Source organism: Lepisma saccharinum, chromosome 19 (genome assembly GCF_977018435.1).
Source record: "Lepisma saccharinum chromosome 19, izLepSacc3.1, whole genome shotgun sequence".
In the NCBI taxonomy this organism is placed as follows: Eukaryota; Metazoa; Arthropoda; class Insecta; order Zygentoma; family Lepismatidae; genus Lepisma; species Lepisma saccharinum.
Window position 1 is genome coordinate 48,461,971 of NC_139247.1, and position 18,664 is coordinate 48,480,634.

General features: G+C 38.3%; 1 protein-coding gene across 1 annotated transcript; it reads left to right on the forward strand.

Moving 5' to 3' along the window:
• Positions 1 to 9,494: 9,494 nt before the first annotated feature.
• On the forward strand, positions 9,495 to 18,466 carry LOC146003144 (uncharacterized). The gene is made up of 3 exons (XM_083141325.1): positions 9,495 to 10,088; positions 13,380 to 13,683; positions 18,285 to 18,466. Exons 1-2 carry the CDS (start codon positions 9,608 to 9,610, stop codon positions 13,646 to 13,648), a joined length of 750 nt encoding a protein of 249 aa, XP_082997451.1. The 5' UTR covers positions 9,495 to 9,607; the 3' UTR covers positions 13,649 to 13,683; positions 18,285 to 18,466.
• Positions 18,467 to 18,664: the final 198 nt, after the last annotated feature.

Genomic DNA, 18,664 nt, shown 5'->3' on the forward strand with positions numbered 1-18,664 from the left:
TTTCAAAACAGTCATACATATAACATTTCCCTAACAATGCCAAGAAAATCCCTCCGCAACCTCAAAATAGCGCTTTGTTTACACACAAAAATACACTCCCCCTAACCCCGTGCGCTGCAACACAACAGGTTCTTAATCTTCTCGCTGAAAATTTTCCCGCTCCTAGGAAACTTCCCTTCTGGGAAGGCGAATTCTATTTCAGGACTAGTTCAAAGCATTGTCAGTCATTTCTTCACAAAACTGCAATAAATGAAGCGCAACTATCTCTATTGAATCGAACTTGCATAAGCTAGACTAGAAACGAAAGATGAAATAGCGTTGAACAGAGGAAGTGTTTATATTGCCTATTTCGCCGCGTTTTTCGCGTTAAAGTGCCAAATTCGGTGCTATTCTGAAAAAATGCTTAATTCGCGTTATTTCGCGATTTCGAAACACCGAAAACTTGCCTCCTTAACCTAACCAAATACATTTTAAACACTTTATTTTGCTTTCCACAACTTTTCGGTGTTAACGAAAAGGAAGACATCACGTCCCTAGCTGTAAGTCAAGAATTCCTAATGCCGGAAGGTTAAAAATGAAAAAGTAACAAATGCCAGGTTATCTTCTATATAGCTATATAATTGATTGATTGATTGATTTAGTTTATTTTACTTCGCGTTTTGTGCCTCTCGGCTAATTTGCGAAGATGGGGATGAGTGATGAAATTGATGAATGGACTTTCACAAACAACCAAGCCCGAGCGGGACGAACCCGGGACCCTTGGCGTCGCAGCGCGATGTGCTAACCACTTTTTTCTTTTTTTTAAAGGAAGTACCCCTGCACGGAGATATCCCCCATCATTCACACTTTTTTTTCACTTTTACACTTTTCAATTGTTACAGTTTCTCAGTTTCTTATCATCTGGACAAACACAAATACCCATGCCTTACCCGGGACTCGAACCCGGAACCCCTGGCGTTGTAGCGCGCTCTGCTAACCACTTCGCCACGGAGGTCGACACCACTCGGCTACAGGGTCCGGCTATATAGCTATATAAAAATGGATGTATGTGTGTATATATGTATGTTTGTTCCGACATAACTCTCGAACGCCTGGAGCAATTACAACCAAACTTGGTACACATATGACTTGCAATCTGGAAAGAAATACTGTGGGGGTAAGACACCCCTGGCACCCCTAGAGTGGGAGTGGGAAGGAGGTGACTTGTAAAAATAATCGAAAACCGCCGATGTTAGTGTGGAATCCATAGTTTTCGGGATCGCTAAGATGAATAGTGACACTCACAATGCCGTTCAATTTATTTATTCTTGCTTCTGGAGGTGAAACTAAAAATGTTGTTTATAATCAAGTTTTGAGTTAAATTAATATTATAGTGAATTTGTAAAATATTTTACTTTATAATTTGTATACTGTACTTATACTTTTAAATACCTGTAAATAAAATTAGTTTTATTGTACACTATAGTTAGAATTCATTATTTTCCTGTCTAATAGAAGATTGAGATAAATAAATACCCGGACAACGCCGGGTAAACAGATAGGGTGGCCTCGCCGATCGCATAGCGGTTTTGATTGAAGTGAAAATTCTGGATGCGTCAGCACTTAGACTATTGCCACCGGTCACATTACATGCAGTCAAGGCCCTTACCATAGCTAAAATCGACACGTGTCTCTGAGAGACTAAAATCGCCTCGCCCATGTTAAAAGCTCAGGTTGTAAGAGGGTACTCGACACATATAAGGACAACGGACAGCCATACAGAGCGCCAGAGCCTCGTTGGCCTCCACAAATGTAGTATACCGAGGTGTACTACATGGAGGTGAGGTTGATATTTGGGTGCTTACGGGTAATAACGGCGTCGTTTTGTAATCAAGGGATCCCTTGTTCGATACCCTGTAGAGGCACATAGTGGTTTGGAACCCACTTTAAACTGTAGTTCCAGTCCCTATTAGCCTACATGTACAGTCATGGAAAAAATAGTTCCCCCATTGAGCCATAATAACAGTAGTTTATGGAGGAGGTATTTATTTTCACGACTATACATAAAGTGCACAAAGAACAAACTATGGCAAATACAGGACATTCTCTGAGGATAATACTTCCAACACTAGTGTGGCTGTCTTTTGAAAGTCTTATTCCGCTCTGTGGTATCTCTGGGATATTAACATGTAATAATTATATAAATTTAATAAGTTAGTGTGTATAAGTGTGCATGTATATGTGTGTGTGTATTTGTGTTCTATGATCCAGAAAAGCCAGATAACAGGGATGATGGTACTCGGTATACCGATTGCGAAAATTAAAGAATTATCAATTTAATTACTAACCTTTGATTTTTCCCAAGACTTGTCACGTGCCAGTTTCACACGACACAATGAATGTTGCAAGGAGGAATGGTTTCTCGGAATCGACAAGAGATGGCAGCACGCTATATAAAGAGGAGTGAAGGAAATTATAAAAAACTTAGAGCGGAGAAGAGGGATTATATATATTATAGTAAATTGAGAAATATATAAAAGAAGAGTTCAAATACTATAATAGAAGTAAATAGAATGATGTATATAGTAATTTGAAAGAATTAAGAATATAGCCGCATATGAAAACGTTTAGGAAAGTTGTTAAGTGAACAAATGAATTCAGAAAACGTATCTCAACTTCTTTTTGATTCTCTGACGAGGAGAACATCGTCAGTTTTTTGCATTTGTCCGTTCCCCGGTGGCGCTGTGTCAAATTAGACGCCCCGAAGCACTTTTCGGTTGCGCTTTTTATTAGTCGCACTGGGCCATTGGCAGCGCTCGTTATTAGCGATCCTGGTTATTCCCCTTTGGTCGTCAAATAGGAGGTGGCGCTATTGTCAGTTTAGTCGACCCTACTCTTTCTACAAGTATAGCTTGTATTGTTTGACAAAGAAGCGGGGGGAAAGCGAGCACATATATAAGATTACGCTTTAATAAAAGAAGAAGAAATTCAAAGAAGAAGAAGCCATATTCAAAGAAGAAGAAGCCGTTTTCATAATAAAAGAAGAAGAAGCTTTTTCCATATTAAAAAAGGAAGAAGCCTTTTAGAAGAAGAAGAATCCTTTTAAAAGAAGAAGAAGCCGTTTCTATAAGAAAAGAAGAAGCTTTTTCCATATTAAAAGAAGAAGAAGCCTTTAAAAGAAGAAGCCATTAAAAGAAGAAGAAGCCTTTTGATAAAAGAAGAAGAAGCCTTTTCGATTATACATATATATATATATATATTTTTCTCTGTATTTTGTCAAGTTCTCAGAATATAGATCCGCATTTTACTATATCCTCTTGGCTATAAAACGCTTTCTTATTTGGAATTCTCAAACAAAGAACCTATCCCCCTGAGATTAAGATATCTGTAGCCGTGGTAAATAACATGTAAGTACGTACCCACAAGGGGCGTAGCATTAGTGGCGACCAACGTTGCGGCTAGCAGAATTGTGACTGAGAAAGCAAAGAAAGAGAAAGCCAAAATGGAGGAAGAAAATAAAATTGAAGGCGAGAACAGAGAAACTATAATGGAGGAAATGGAAGACAGAAAGGAAATATTAAACTGCTGTGGAGAAGAGGGAAATAAGGAAGAAACTATCCTATGCAGCTCATGCAAAGAAATGAAACATTGGCTATGTGAGAAGATAAGAAGAGAAAAGTACATAGGAATAAGTGAAAGAGGAGATTACGTATGCAAAAATTGCAAGGAAGAAAGGATGAATGAAAAGGAAGAGAAGAAAAGGGAAAAGGAAGAAGAGAAAATGAAGGAAAAACCAAAGAAGACAGAAGAGGTGAACATGATAGAAATGTTCCAGAAGTTATCGATGCAGATAGAAGAAAGTAATAAAAAGAATAGCAGAGAAGCAAAAGAAAATAGCAGACGATTAGAAAGAGAATTAAAAACACAGATGGAAGAGAATAACAGAGAAGCAAAAGATAATAATAGAAGACTCGAAGAAAAGATAGATGAAAGTAGGAGAGAATTAAAAGAGAATAGTAGAAAGTTAGAAGAAAAGTTAGAAGAAAGTAATAAAAGGATGGAAGAAAGGCTCGAGGAAAACAGCAGGAAATTGGAAGCATCGAGATCCGAAACCCATGAGATGTTCTTGAGATTGAATGAAACGTGTGAAGGAAATAGAAAGTCGTTGGAAAGAAAGATAGAAGAAACAACGTTGTTAATCGAAAGTATAAGTTTAGATACAAATAGAAGAATAGAAGAGGAGGTTTCGAATCTCAGAGAGGAAAATAAACAAAGAAACGAAAATTTGGAGAGAAAGCTGGTTGAAAGTAAATCTCAAATAGAATTAACCGTTTCAAGAATAGAAGAAAACGAAAACAATATAGAATTAGCCGTTTCAAGAACAGAAGAAAATGACAGCAAGACAGAAGTAGATGTTTCCAGAATAGAAGAAAACGAGGACAAGATAGAAGAAGTGAAGGTCCTTATAGAAGATAGAAGTTGGAAGATGAAAGAGGAAAGTTCCAATGACGAGCAGGACAGCAAGATAGAAGAAGAAGTTATAAAGTTAAGCGAAGTAAACAAAGAAGAGACAGAGAAGAAAATAGAAGAAGAAAAAGAGGAAAGTTCCAATGACAAGCATGACAGCAAGATAGAAGAAGAAGTTATAAAGTTAAGCGAAGTAAACAAAGAAGAGGAAGATAAGAAAATAGAAGAAGATGAAAGAGGAATAGAAAGTGAGGAAAAATTTAGTTGTCAATGTAACGATGAAGAAATCCATGTCAAAATGAAGATAAAAGAAGAAAGTTCCAATGACGAGCATGACGGCAAGATAGAAGAAGTAGCTATAAAGTTAAGAGAAGAAACCACTCAGGAACTTAAAGAGGTCAAAGAAGAGGAAGATAAGAAAATAGAAGAAGATGAAAGAGGAATAGCAAGGGATGAAAAATGTAGTTGTGAATGTAATGATGAAGAGATCAATGTCGAAATGAAGATGATAGAAGAAAGTTCCAGTGACGAGTCTCTGACGGAGGAAGAAATGAAGCATAAGCCTAGCAGAAGATGTAAACAAAGAAGAAAGAAAAGTAAAATGAAATTTAGATATCTTCACGTAAAGACATGGAAGAAGAAGAAAAGAAAGAAATTAAAAATAGAAAGGAACTTGAAGAAAGTTAATAATATGCTAAAAAGGGTCGACATAGATCAAATGGATTTTGATGCTACTTCGCCAAAGAGAAGGAAGAAGAAGACGAGACGGAGAAGACAAGGAGAGCATGCATTTTATGAAGATGTAGAACATAAGAAGAAATATTGGCAGAAACCAGATTGGAAGAAGAGAGAAAGGAAAGTAATTTCTTTACTGGAAGAAAGTTGGAAGAGGATGAAGAAGGATCTTGAGAAGAATAGAAAAGAAAATAGAAGAAAGAGAAGAAAAAGAGGAAGAGAAAGAAAACAAGATAGTGACAAGCATTGAGTATTTGAAAGAATTGGAAGAAACAAATAAGACTGACTAGTGCAAAGGAAGGAGATGTTATGATTTACAGACTGGCAAGCGCACGTTTCTAGAATAATGAAAGTTGTCTGAGAAAGTTCCAGTTCACCAGAAGAAAAATTCGTGGAATTATTAGTGATCTATTTGAAGGAAGAAAATTTTAGTTCTTTAATGTTAGTTCCTGTAAGAAGATATATAGATATGATAGTCATCGTTGGAGGAAAATTTCTATTCTGCAAGTTATATCTCAAGAAAGAATAATGACTGCTAATTTATGTCACCACCACCATTGAACAAAGAGACTGATAGTGAAAGATCAAACCTGTAAAAGGAAAGATGCCAAAGAAAGTAATATGGAAAATGGAAGTAAACTTTTCAATATACGAACAGAAGAGAAAGAAGATAGAACAGTTAAGCACAGAGGGAGGGAAGTTAATTATGAAGAAAACTCTCAGAAAAAAGGAGAAGACAATATGAAAGAAGATCGAATAGTATCAGTAAAATGAATTCTTTGTAAGCTTAGACGATTAAAAGTCATCGTGTATTTAGAAAAGTGCAAATGAAATGGGTTGTAATCCCAGAAGATAAAGAAAATTCGGTTGTATTCCGAGAATGGGTTGTAATCCCAGAAGTTAAAGAAGAATCGGTTGTATTCCGAGAATGGGTTGTAATCCCAGAAAATAAATATATCTAGATACATGCTGATATGAAATTCAGGCTGATGTGAAGAATTATTGTAGCTGATAAAAACACTTAGATGGTCAACTTAGAGAAGAGAGAGAGAGTTCTTTGAAACGGAAAAATCTGAGCTAACTGATAATCTGTAGAGAGATTGCTGAAAGAAGAAAAGGGTGAAACGAAAATTACTAATTTGGCAGGACATCGTCAGGTAAAAACTATCTTGGAGAGATTAGACGAGAAGGAGATGAACTATTGAATAATTATATTTTGTATTTCAAAATAACTTGAGAGGTCACGAATATTTCAGGAACGTGGTGATAAGATATCTAGAAACGAAAATAGAAAGAAGAGAGTAATAGAGATGAGGAAAAATGCTGCATGCCAGGAGATATAATTACACAGAGAAAGTAAAAAGGAATGTAAGCAGTAGAAATGAGAGCCAATGAGAAAAGTCAAACGAGATGTAAAGAAAGTGGAAAAATTTATCTATTTCCAAAAGATTTTTTCCAATATATAAATTTTTATCCTCAAGGAGGGGGATATTGTGTCACGTGCCAGTTTCACACGACACAATGAATGTTGCAAGGAGGAATGGTTTCTCGGAATCGACAAGAGATGGCAGCACGCTATATAAAGAGGAGTGAAGGAAATTATAAAAAACTTAGAGCGGAGAAGAGGGATTATATATATTATAGTAAATTGAGAAATATATAAAAGAAGAGTTCAAATACTATAATAGAAGTAAATAGAATGATGTATATAGTAATTTGAAAGAATTAAGAATATAGCCGCATATGAAAACGTTTAGGAAAGTTGTTAAGTGAACAAATGAATTCAGAAAACGTATCTCAACTTCTTTTTGATTCTCTGACGAGGAGAACATCGTCAGTTTTTTGCATTTGTCCGTTCCCCGGTGGCGCTGTGTCAAATTAGACGCCCCGAAGCACTTTTCGGTTGCGCTTTTTATTAGTCGCACTGGGCCATTGGCAGCGCTCGTTATTAGCGATCCTGGTTATTCCCCTTTGGTCGTCAAATAGGAGGTGGCGCTATTGTCAGTTTAGTCGACCCTACTCTTTCTACAAGTATAGCTTGTATTGTTTGACAAAGAAGCGGGGGGAAAGCGAGCACATATATAAGATTACGCTTTAATAAAAGAAGAAGAAATTCAAAGAAGAAGAAGCCATATTCAAAGAAGAAGAAGCCGTTTTCATAATAAAAGAAGAAGAAGCTTTTTCCATATTAAAAAAGGAAGAAGCCTTTTAGAAGAAGAAGAATCCTTTTAAAAGAAGAAGCCTTTTAAAAGAAGAAGAAGCCGTTTCTATAAGAAAAGAAGAAGCTTTTTCCATATTAAAAGAAGAAGAAGCCTTTAAAAGAAGAAGCCATTAAAAGAAGAAGAAGCCTTTTGATAAAAGAAGAAGAAGCCTTTTCGATTATACATATATATATATATATATTTTTCTCTGTATTTTGTCAAGTTCTCAGAATATAGATCCGCATTTTACTATATCCTCTTGGCTATAAAACGCTTTCTTATTTGGAATTCTCAAACAAAGAACCTATCCCCCTGAGATTAAGATATCTGTAGCCGTGGTAAATAACATGTAAGTACGTACCCACAAGGGGCGTAGCAGACTCACGTGTTCCTATCATTTTTCACGAAAATGTTTTCACAAAATCTGTTCAAGCTTTAACCTCATAGGTCGGTCCCCTCACACCTATGCATATTATAATTAGACCTATCCATATTTCAGTCCTTGGAGAAGATAAGCAAATTAAAGATACAAAGTGGCACTAATAAACACTGGTGTTACAAGTGGTGTTGAAAAATGAAAATTTAACACCACTGAGATCACACCTTGACCAAGATGTGGTGTGGACCTCCTACGACAATTTTCTGTTCACTTTTACACATTGTTTACAGTGTAATACACTACAAACACTGGCGTACGCAGAAGGGGCTGATGGGGTTGTAGCCCTCTCCGAAATTTTGAGAAAATCCACATTTTCAAATAAAAGCAGTGAAGAACTAAAAAAACAGGATGGTAAGTGCAACCCTCACTTATAACGACCCCGATTAACATATTTGATAGTGGAAAGTTCTAAATATACAAAATATCTTATTGTGTATGCCATCCTCATAGAAAACAGCAATTTACTCTCCTTCTTTACAATACCATCCCCTCCAGAAAAAAAAATCCTGGGTACGCCAGTGACTACCAGTGCTAAAAGGGTAGTATTGCATGAAACGAAATGTAGGGGTAAAACTTCAGAACTATCTACCGTAGAAAATATGAAAAGTTTCAAAGGCACGTATTTTGTCTAAACGATTACTAAAAACTTTTTTGTGGATGGTTTGTCCAGTGATATCATTGACGTTGCAGAAGTTTTGGTCTCTATGGAAACGTAGGAGCGCGTTGAAAGAACGTGGAGAAGTCATCTGCTCAGACGTCATGTGTCAACGGCTGAAGCAGATGTTTTCATCAAAGCTAACTGTCCCGATAGCCAATGCTATTGCTTTGGAATCATTCTCAGTGAAGTCACGCGCCAATCTTGAGCGAGTTTTCGTTTTCGGTGTCACCACGCAGGAAGTCAACCGCAACGACGACAATTGGTCTATGACTAATTGGAATAATATGCCAGAGCGAGCGCAGGGACGGGTTGACAACGTTATTACATTTTTTTACCATCATTTTTCTTCGGCTCTCGGTCCGTTGTTAATCTGTATGTGTGATCTTGACAAGTAGATGTCCCACATCCATGTGAAGCGTGCTCTGGATATCACCAGGAATTCCGGTTCTATCGAGCGTTAAGAAAGTCGGATGCGCGCCCTAACTGCCAAGTGGATGGGAGAGTCTGGCTTCCAGAGGAGAGGAAAGAAAAAGTTGTTGAAGGGGAGTGAAATCTCGCTCTTGTACTGCATTCAGGTTTTATCAGAATTATAATTTCTCGAAAATCTTTAAAACAGTCGTTAACCAGTTCCAGTTTTGTCTTTTTGTTCTCCTGGTTTCGTATTTCCTTTCACATGGCAGCGAGACCCACATCGAGGCAGAAAAAAAAGAAGTGAGTTTACCTCAATTTTTAGTAGAATCTCGGTTACTCTTGTACGAGGCTATATTCCGGCAGTCACGAACATGTAATGAGTAGAATTCTGAAACCTGCGTGTCTTCTTCCCCGGCAACACTCTGCGTACGAAATGAATGAGCTAGACTCCTCCCATATCCGTCCCATCGGATGGAACGGGTCTTTATGTCCAGTAGCAGCGAGCCGACCTACCTAATTTCTGATCCGATCCTGTTCTAGGGCACATCTTGGCTGAGATAGACCCCCTCAAGGCCGAGTAAGGTTATATAAGGATGTTGGAGGGCCTGTGAAATAAAAAGGCCACAAGTACACCTCCAGATCCACAGTCAAGACGAAGGGGTGGACAGCAGCTGTCGCTTGTGTCTCTATACAGTGCGTATCGTGGGGTCAAACATCATGCGTAACATGTGGTGCTTTGTCGGCATTGCCGTTCTAGGGATGTGCACGGCGGCTACCCTCGATGGGAGCGCAAGGTCCGCAGATACCTTGTCCTCCTGCACGGATCCCGAGGAGCAAATCTCCTGCATGAAGGCTAGCTTGTTCATGGACCTGGAGAACATCATCCACAAGAGGACGTCCAGATTGAACGATCTGGTCACCATCGAACAGAGGCAAGATGTCGCAGAGGCCAGCACCGGCAGGGCCCTCTCCATCAACGACCTCGACTCCAAGCTGTCGGCCAACCCCGAGGAGAAGAACTACCAGTTGGACACCCTCATCATGGACAGGGTTGGCAAACTCTTCAAGTTCTTCGCCGCTAAGATTGACCTCAACAACTACGTGCAGGGAGCATCCGTCGATGTTGTTCGTGGTAGAGGAAATGGGTTTTCTCTCTCTTTCGACCTCAACATGCCTGAGGATACTGTTATGGGCAGAGGTAAGTGCAGTATCGAAACAACTAAAGTACAGAACATTAAATCTTATTTTTAACGTTCTAATTTTACTACACTCCATTATTTTATTCCCTCAATCAAAAATGGTCTTCTTGATGTCCTATCGAGCAAGAAGATACTAGCTCCATCTATCAACGTATATATCAGTTTCCATATTTCAATGCTTTTTCCTAAGTTGCTTAGTGTTTTAGTCTCTATGGACTGATTAATATTTAAGTGTATTCAAGCAGCTGTTTCCCTATTTTGCTACTTTAATTTCTCATAATTGCATATTTTATCTAGTATTAGAATCTTTTAACTGTATATTAATACTTTTCACAGTTATAATAGCTCATTTCCTTATTTCAATGCTTTCGAAAGAACATAAACATTTTTTTACATTTAATTGATTTATTGCTGTAAATTACTATACTTAACTCTTACCTCATATTAGTCTCTCTAAGTAGCTATTTAAATATTCCCATATGTTAATGTATATTTCTAAACACTGAAGAGTAAATTACTCTATTTCCTCAAACTAGTGTTTTTAATTACCTACGTTTTTAGGTCAATTTATAACGATTTCCAAATTTCATTCACTTGCAACCTAAAGTGTTTTCTAAGTTATCAAATCCTTACTTTAGTACTATATTCAAATTTATTTTTCATACTATTTTATTACTTCTTCTTAATTTAACTTAGAGTTTCTTGAGTACCTATGTTACAAATTATAGTGGTTCTTTCTAAGCAATTTTATATAAAAATATTTTCTATAAATAAATTTCAATTCCTTGTCTTATTCCATTTCGTTATTTAGTTTTTACTTCATTACCGAATGTTACGTATTAGCTTTTTTAGTGTTTAATAATATGTCTAGTTCTTACAAGTATAAAGATAAAATGAGTTATTGAGGAATGTAGTATTTTATATAGTCAACTTATCAACAGTTACCGCCTTAGCTAATATCCACTCCTTGTAAGTTTCAATCTGTCAATCAACATTTCTCCTTTTGGCAGGCGGTTGCGAAATGTGTGAGCTGACTCTTGAAGCAACCTTGTACTGCATTTCCGTCAGAACATATTTCCTTATTTCTTATATTGTTGTAGTAATTACACTCTTCAAAAGTCCCGACCTGGGCATGGGTGTTTCTTTGTTTTTCTACATCAATTTCATCTAATCATCATTCACGTTGCGATTGGTCAAAAGTTCCATAAAAGCGACCCAAGGTTGCAAAAAAATAAATCCTCAACTAAAGCCTATAAAGTTTTCTGGAATCATTATACATATAATTACCGATTAAATGAATTCACTTTTAACGTCGCTCTTCTATGTCCCTACGTAGTGGCGGCGATGAGTGGGGGCATGGGGGAAGGGGGTCACTGTTTGCCACTTTCCTTCTCTCAAACCATGTCCTCTTAACCTTTAGACCGCCGAGCGGGTTTTCGAAAGTAACCTCTCTCTGGCCGCCTCCTTTGCGCCCGATTTTTAAATTTTACACTTATTTCAGAAAAACGTTATATCTCGGTGACTATTTGAGCAATCTACTTCGGATAACTTTTGTTTTGCAGCTAGAACATCAGGGCATGCAACCGTGTAGAAATAAATATGCCAAAGCCAATAAGAGGGGTTAAGTGGGCCGCGGCCCCCAACTTTCAATGAAAAAAATCATAAAAATGGGGGGTTTCTTCACATATTCGATAATGTAATGCACCCAGGAACATGAAATGACTTTCATTCGGTGGAGAAAGGACCATTCTTTGAAAATAAGGCTAAAGTTTACCTCTCCTTCCAAAAATAACGGGGAAAGAGGGGAAAACTCTCCATTTGTATGATTTTTTTCATTGAAAGTTGGGGGCCGCGGCCTACCCAACCCCTCTTATTAGTTTTGGCGTTTTTATTCCTGCACACTTGCATGCCCTGATGTTTTAGCTGCAAAACAAAACTTACCCGAAGTAGATTGGTCAAATAGTCTACGAGTTATATCATTTTTTGTCAAATAAGTGTACAAATTTAAAATTTCGCGCCAGCTTCCATACGTAACTTTGGAGTGGGGGAGGGGGGTCCTGGGTGAGTGGTTTTTCTTCCACATGACATTTCAAAGTTTTACCTGAACATCTGTCAGCGTTTACAACCTCACATACAAGTATGAAGGTCTTAAAAGCACGTGAATGTTGTAATCGGCACCATGGGTCATATATGACCCATTGGCTGTTTTTGCCTATACTTTTTATGGGTCATATATGACCCATTGGCTGTTTAAAGGTTAATGCTAAGCCTCGTCTACCAAGAGAAAGTAAAATACCCTTGCCCCCCGTTTTGGCACCCAATCGCCGCCACTGTCCCTAGGATAATTGGACTGATGAAATACAAGATAAATACACAACAAATACATATCCATGCATCACCTTGGATTCGAATCTGGAATTTCTTCTTCACAGTGATGTGCTCATATTTATCATGGAGATATTCCTTCTTTATTACGTAAATCAGAATGCACTGCATTCACATTTTTGATATGGAAACGACTGAATATTAATACAACCAATCCACGATTGTTTGAGAGGTCAAGTTGATGTTAAATCCGTTTCTGGCATAGGTAGGCTGATGGGTATCTACTGGACTCACCGTTGTCCACCGCTAATGGAGATTTAGACCCCGTAATTGCAAGGTGACAACGTTGACCACTACGCTATCGGAGAGGCCTTTATTAAAATCCTGATATAAGTATTATTTTTTTTATTTTAAATTTCCTGCTAGTCGACCAAACCCACTCAATCATCACCAGGCTTACTTTTATTAACGGAAGATGGCAGTCCCTGCTATCAAATTAATGTGATAAACAATCCTCGGATTTTGAGCAATAAATAATCTTAGGTTACCCAAATCTAAAAAGTTTTAATATGCTCTATATTGCATAATATCCACAATTATCTGTTAAATTAAATTCTTGTCTTATATCCATTTTTAAAATCAAAGCAAATCTACAGACCTATGCTAACAGTAAATGACTTGAAGCGCCTAGTTTAAGCTGTTAACAGTGTTTCTTATCGTATGCGCGGCATGTATTTACACAATCAGACTACACTGAACCAGGCCACCTTGAGAACCCCAATACTCAATTACATTTATAACTTTTAGACCAAATTATGTCATATGGTTAGTACATTTTTCAAATTTCCCAAGTTACTGTCTTTTTTTATTTTATGGCTCTTACAAAGCAATTTTTCTCCAGTGGAAACCCTTTTAACTCCAGGCTGCAATGGACGAAATGGTGACAATATGTTTCTCTTTGACAGGCAAGGAAGGCAAGAACATCCTCCCCCTTCTCCTGGCCCTGAAGATGAAATTCGCCACCCTGGCCAAAATCGCCCTGGTCGGCCTCGCTTTCATCGCCTTCAAGGCCATCCTCATCAGCAAGCTGTCCATCGTTCTCTCCGTCATCTACTTCCTGAAGAAGCTCTCCCACAACCACCACGGCCACGAGCACGGTGGACGTTCCTCCGATAACGAAGAGAGGGTGAGCGAGGACGCCCACGACATGGCGTACAGCGCATACCGCTCCTGATCGACTGGAAACATCGTCTTCTCGGCGCTTATCATGTAAGTACATTACGTAAGACCAAAGGGAAAGAACGTGCTTTGTCATTTTCTTGAATTTACAGGAGAGAACGTTATTTCCCTTCTATGCACATGTCCTTTACCTGTATATGGCATCAAAACCTCTTTGTAATGAATGGATTGATTGATTGGTTTGTTTTAATTTACTTCGGTTTTTGTGCCACTTTTGGCTAATTTGCGAAGATGAGGATGACTGATGATATGATGAATGGACACTCACAAACATCCATGCCCAGGCCAGGATTCGAACCCGGGACCCCTGGCATCGTAGCGCGATGTTCTCCGCCACGGGGACCGGCTTGTGATGGATGAAAAAAGCACGTTCTATTGCATGTACAGTTCCTAGTTAGAAAGACCCTTCACAGAGATATGTGACAGCACCTTTATCTCAATTCGGCTAAAAATGGACAAAGCACGTTCTTTCCATGTGGTCTTCAATTACAGCAGCTGCTAGAAAATCATCTACAAGCAATGAGCACCAATTTAACTTTTGTAAAGCCACCTTACTTTCCGAACATCCACAGCTGTATAGCTAAATCCTGCACGATCAAGAACCCATAGACTTTTCGTCTCCAGATGTAGGAGTCTCGAAGTACAAAAAGCTGTGTTGCCACTAGTGTTGCCCACGAGACGAGATTTTGGCCTGTCTCGTCTCGTGGAGTATCGTGGAAATGCTGTCTCGTCTCGAAAATATTCGTTTGTCTTATGACACATGGTCAATCTCGTCTCGTCTCGAATTTTTAAAAGACTGTCCCGTCTCGTCCCGTGGGCAACACTAGTTGCCACACGTCTTTTTTTTGCCAGTCGTAACTGACACCTTCTACTGTCAACATGCACCCTTCCCTAGCAGTTCAGAGAGGGGCATAGAGTGGGAGACCCATTCATTTCCTAACCGGCAGCGACGACCTTCAGGCTTAGAACGCTTGCACATGTGCCGATATTTTGTCAGTGACAGCCTGAAAAGCACAGATGGCTTGAAAGCAACTTGCTCGTTGACACAGCTAAAATTTATGTCTTGGGTCTGTGTGTTCTTTTTCATTACAAGATGCGGGGGAGAATCAGCACTATGCAACCTACCGAACGACACTGTATACCGAGGTTGCATAGACTCTAGGATGCTGTGGTGTTAAAACTTGTATTTCTCTATCGACGATTGGCATGGAGACATATTTTCTTGAAAGACGAAGAAGATAAACGGCAGTGTGGGCAAAAATAAGATTACCGGACCTGAATTTTGATTCGTTGTCGAGAGTATTCATAAAAATCCATCTCAACTCCCAACACATTTTTCGGCCTGGGTTTTTAATCTTTTATCATTATCGCGACGATGATATGTATGACAATTATCTAGCAACAGTCTTGCCACATTGCTTTACTATAACCAGGTTTTGAAAACAGGGATGATGATACTTTATAATCAAGTTTTTCTCATCCTACTTTTAACTGTTGTTTCAATCGTTAGTAGCATTTGTACGTAAAATTAACTTAAACAAACTCGTACAAATTTTAACGATAAATATAGTAGCCTCGACCAAGACTCGAACCCGCGTCTCTGGCATACCGTGCCATTCTTATACCAACTCAGCTACCGAGCCAAAACTGTGTGGAATTTTCTCTACCAGTGCCTCTGCAATGGGATAAGTTGACTTTGAAACACCTATGACGTCGACGGTGCCTAGTATCACTCTGTGTATTACCTTATGATTTTGGACACACAGCAGATACTGTTTAGAAATTTAAGTGAAAATTCAAGCTCTACCCTGCAGAAAAATGGCATGCCATGTCAGGGACTCGGTTCGAATTTTAGTGAGGCCTACACTTTTTGCTAAATTTTCCAAGTAGTACATTTATGTGTGCCTAATTATAAGGAAACAAACATGTTTAAAAAAAACTGGAATTTGTTTTGTACAATGCCGAATAACACAATTAATTAAAATATAGATTTAATACAAATTATACAGGGTGTATCATAAGTAATAGAGCAAACTGACACAGTTGAAAGTACACGATAATAGAAGCAAAAAAGTCTCAGTAAACATGGGTCTGCAAACGAGCCGTTTTGGAGATAATTGCGAATATGTGATTGCAAGCCGCCACTGACTTCATTGTTTGTAAGCGTCTTCCTAGTTGGTAAAATGCTAAGAATGTGTGCGAATGTGTGGTTAGAAGCCGTCACTCATTGCATTTTGTAAACACCGAGTGCTTTACTCCTTGCGGGCGGTCCGAGGTTTGCTCTTTGTTTACAAAACAGAACTTTTCCGAGAGGTGGCGTTGTAATCAAACAGGACGGATACAACCAGTACAGAGAATTGTACATGCTTGTGACCAATTCCGAAATGAACCGAAGGTGTTCGAAAGCATTCGAAAGTCAATGCGGAATCGCTTACAGTATTGCATCCAGATGCAAGGACGACACTTTGAACACCTCATTTAACAGGTACGAGTGTACAGTAATTGTAACATACTAACGTTTGTTAAAGTAAGTAGAATGTTGAATAAAAGCAATGAGATCTCCAATATCTTATCTTACTGTATTATTAGCATTTTTCCAACTAGGACGACGTCTACAAACAATGAAGTCAGTGGCGGCTTGTAACCACACATTCGCGGTTATCTCGAAAACGGCTCGTTTGCAGACCCATGTTTACTGAAACGTTTTGCTTCTGTCATCGTGTACTTTCAACTGTGTCAGTTTGCGCTATTACTTACGATACACCCTATATAAATGTATTCAAAAATTTATGTTGTTTTGAAATATACTGTACAAAATTCAATCACCACTGCTTTTCAGTAGTCACGGGGACAGAGTGCAGGTATGAGACAGCGAGTCAACAAGAAAAACTAGACACCCCTAATATGCATTTTGAATGGCATTTACGGGTATATTACATGTGACTGGCTCTCCTAAAAAGAAAATTCCGACCCTCTCTTTTTTTTCATACTCGTTCTTTTCAGGCACCGTCACTGCTTTTTAAATTATTCCTTTCTTAATTTCAATTGACAAAAGCTTCAACAAATAGTTTTGATAAATTGACTTTTGTGAAAAGAGGGATTGTAATGAGAACATGCTTGCACCTGACATTTAAATACAAGGCAGTACATTTTAGGAGATGTAGAAATTTTTGCAACAGATGAATTTTCACGTCGCCGTGCCCACATATCAGAGCGTTATCACCTTACATTGGAGAGATCTCAGTTTCAATTCCCGATGGAGGTCGACATATACATAGTTTTGTCACCATCCTAAGGAGCTACTTGAATATTAAGGAGTAGGAAGCTGTCTATTACGAAGTCAGAGTAAATCGACAACAAAAGCGCCACGTCATCTAAGGCAGTAACCCAGAGAATTCCAATACCTAATTGAATGGTTTTATTTCAAGCCCCTCCTTAATAACCAATATAAGACATAAGATTTATTTCGACGTTCAATATCTGCATATGCATATTCAATAGTTGTTATAACATAATTGTGTTGTATTTAATGTCGTGCTTTAACCTTATAGATTTTAAAACTTTTCTAACAACTTTACTTGATGAAGAAGGGTAGTTGCTTTTTATTTTTTTTTAGCAAAATTCTCCCATTGGCATACTGAAGTAGTTGTCTCAAAAATTTTACATCGCCAGAGAATGAACCAGATACACACACACATTCAGATTGCATATTATGTCTCTTTGAATCCGGTAGTTTGTTTTTTTAAAGTTCATTTTATGGATAGAAAGGCTAATCGGGTCGGCGACAGTATATAGTACGAGGCGCATCCAGAAAGTAAGTTCCGAAAGTGTCCCAAGATGGCACAAGTGGTCAGAGCAGGACGCGCTTGCGCAGGAGTGGAGGAGGAACACGTAGGCATAACCTGACGCGAGCGCAGTTGTGTGGAGTCAGTGGTGAGAGAACATGCTTCCATGTTTCCCGTACCGCAGTTCTCTCACCACTGACTCCACACAACTGCGCTTGCGCCAGATTATGGCTACGTGTTCCTCCTCCACTCCTGCGCAAGCGTGTTCCGCTCTGACCACTCGTGCCATCTTGGGCCTCTTTCGGAACTTACTTTGTGGATGCGCCTCGTAGAAAATATTCATCATCACCTTCTTCTTCACTAATGTGAACATGTTTGTGAAAGGAAGGCAAATTATTGATCATACTGAATGATAGTAAGGCGCAATGGACCAACCGGTACGGTGACCACTGGTTCGACTTTGAGCGGGTAGGACTTTTTTCCATAGATGACCTTGTAGAATCTGCTCTGGGGTTTACCCACCCTCTCAGTGTACTTCCAGCATGGACGATGTCATTAATGTATATACATTTTGTAGTACGGTGAAAAATGCACAGGTTATAATAATTTGGCACCAAAAAAATTATACATAGTAATAATTAGTTAATAATTATTATAGTTATTATTAATATACAATAATAATAATAATAATATTTTTATAACCGGCCTGATATCCCCTTTAAAAAATTCTGGTGACGCTCATGCTTTGTATTACCTTACAACAAACTTGGTTTCTCATTTAATATTAATTTCTAGAATAAGATGTTATTGTTGCAGAAACTGATGTTGTTATTACTTTATTTACAGGAAGACGAAATTCAGCTTGTAATTACGTTACCTGTAAATCTTCATTCTCTCCGCTGGCAGGAGTTGACCTTTCTTTGCCCCGAATAGTCCAAAGGCGGTGCTATTTATTATTTTCTGTAAATAGTCACGCAGTTTACCTCGAGTATTTATTTTATATTTCTAATAAACTTTTTGTAAGTAAAGTGTTCATTTAGTCATTTATTTCCTTTACCTTAGTGTTGATTGTGGCTGTAGTTAAAATAATGTTGGTGACAAAAAAGAAGTTAGAAGTTACTGCCCAATTGGTATTGCTCAACAACCTGACGCAAAAATTGGTGTCACGTGATATCGATTGATTGATTTTAAAATTACGGTAACGTCAGCACTAGGCTATTTGTGCC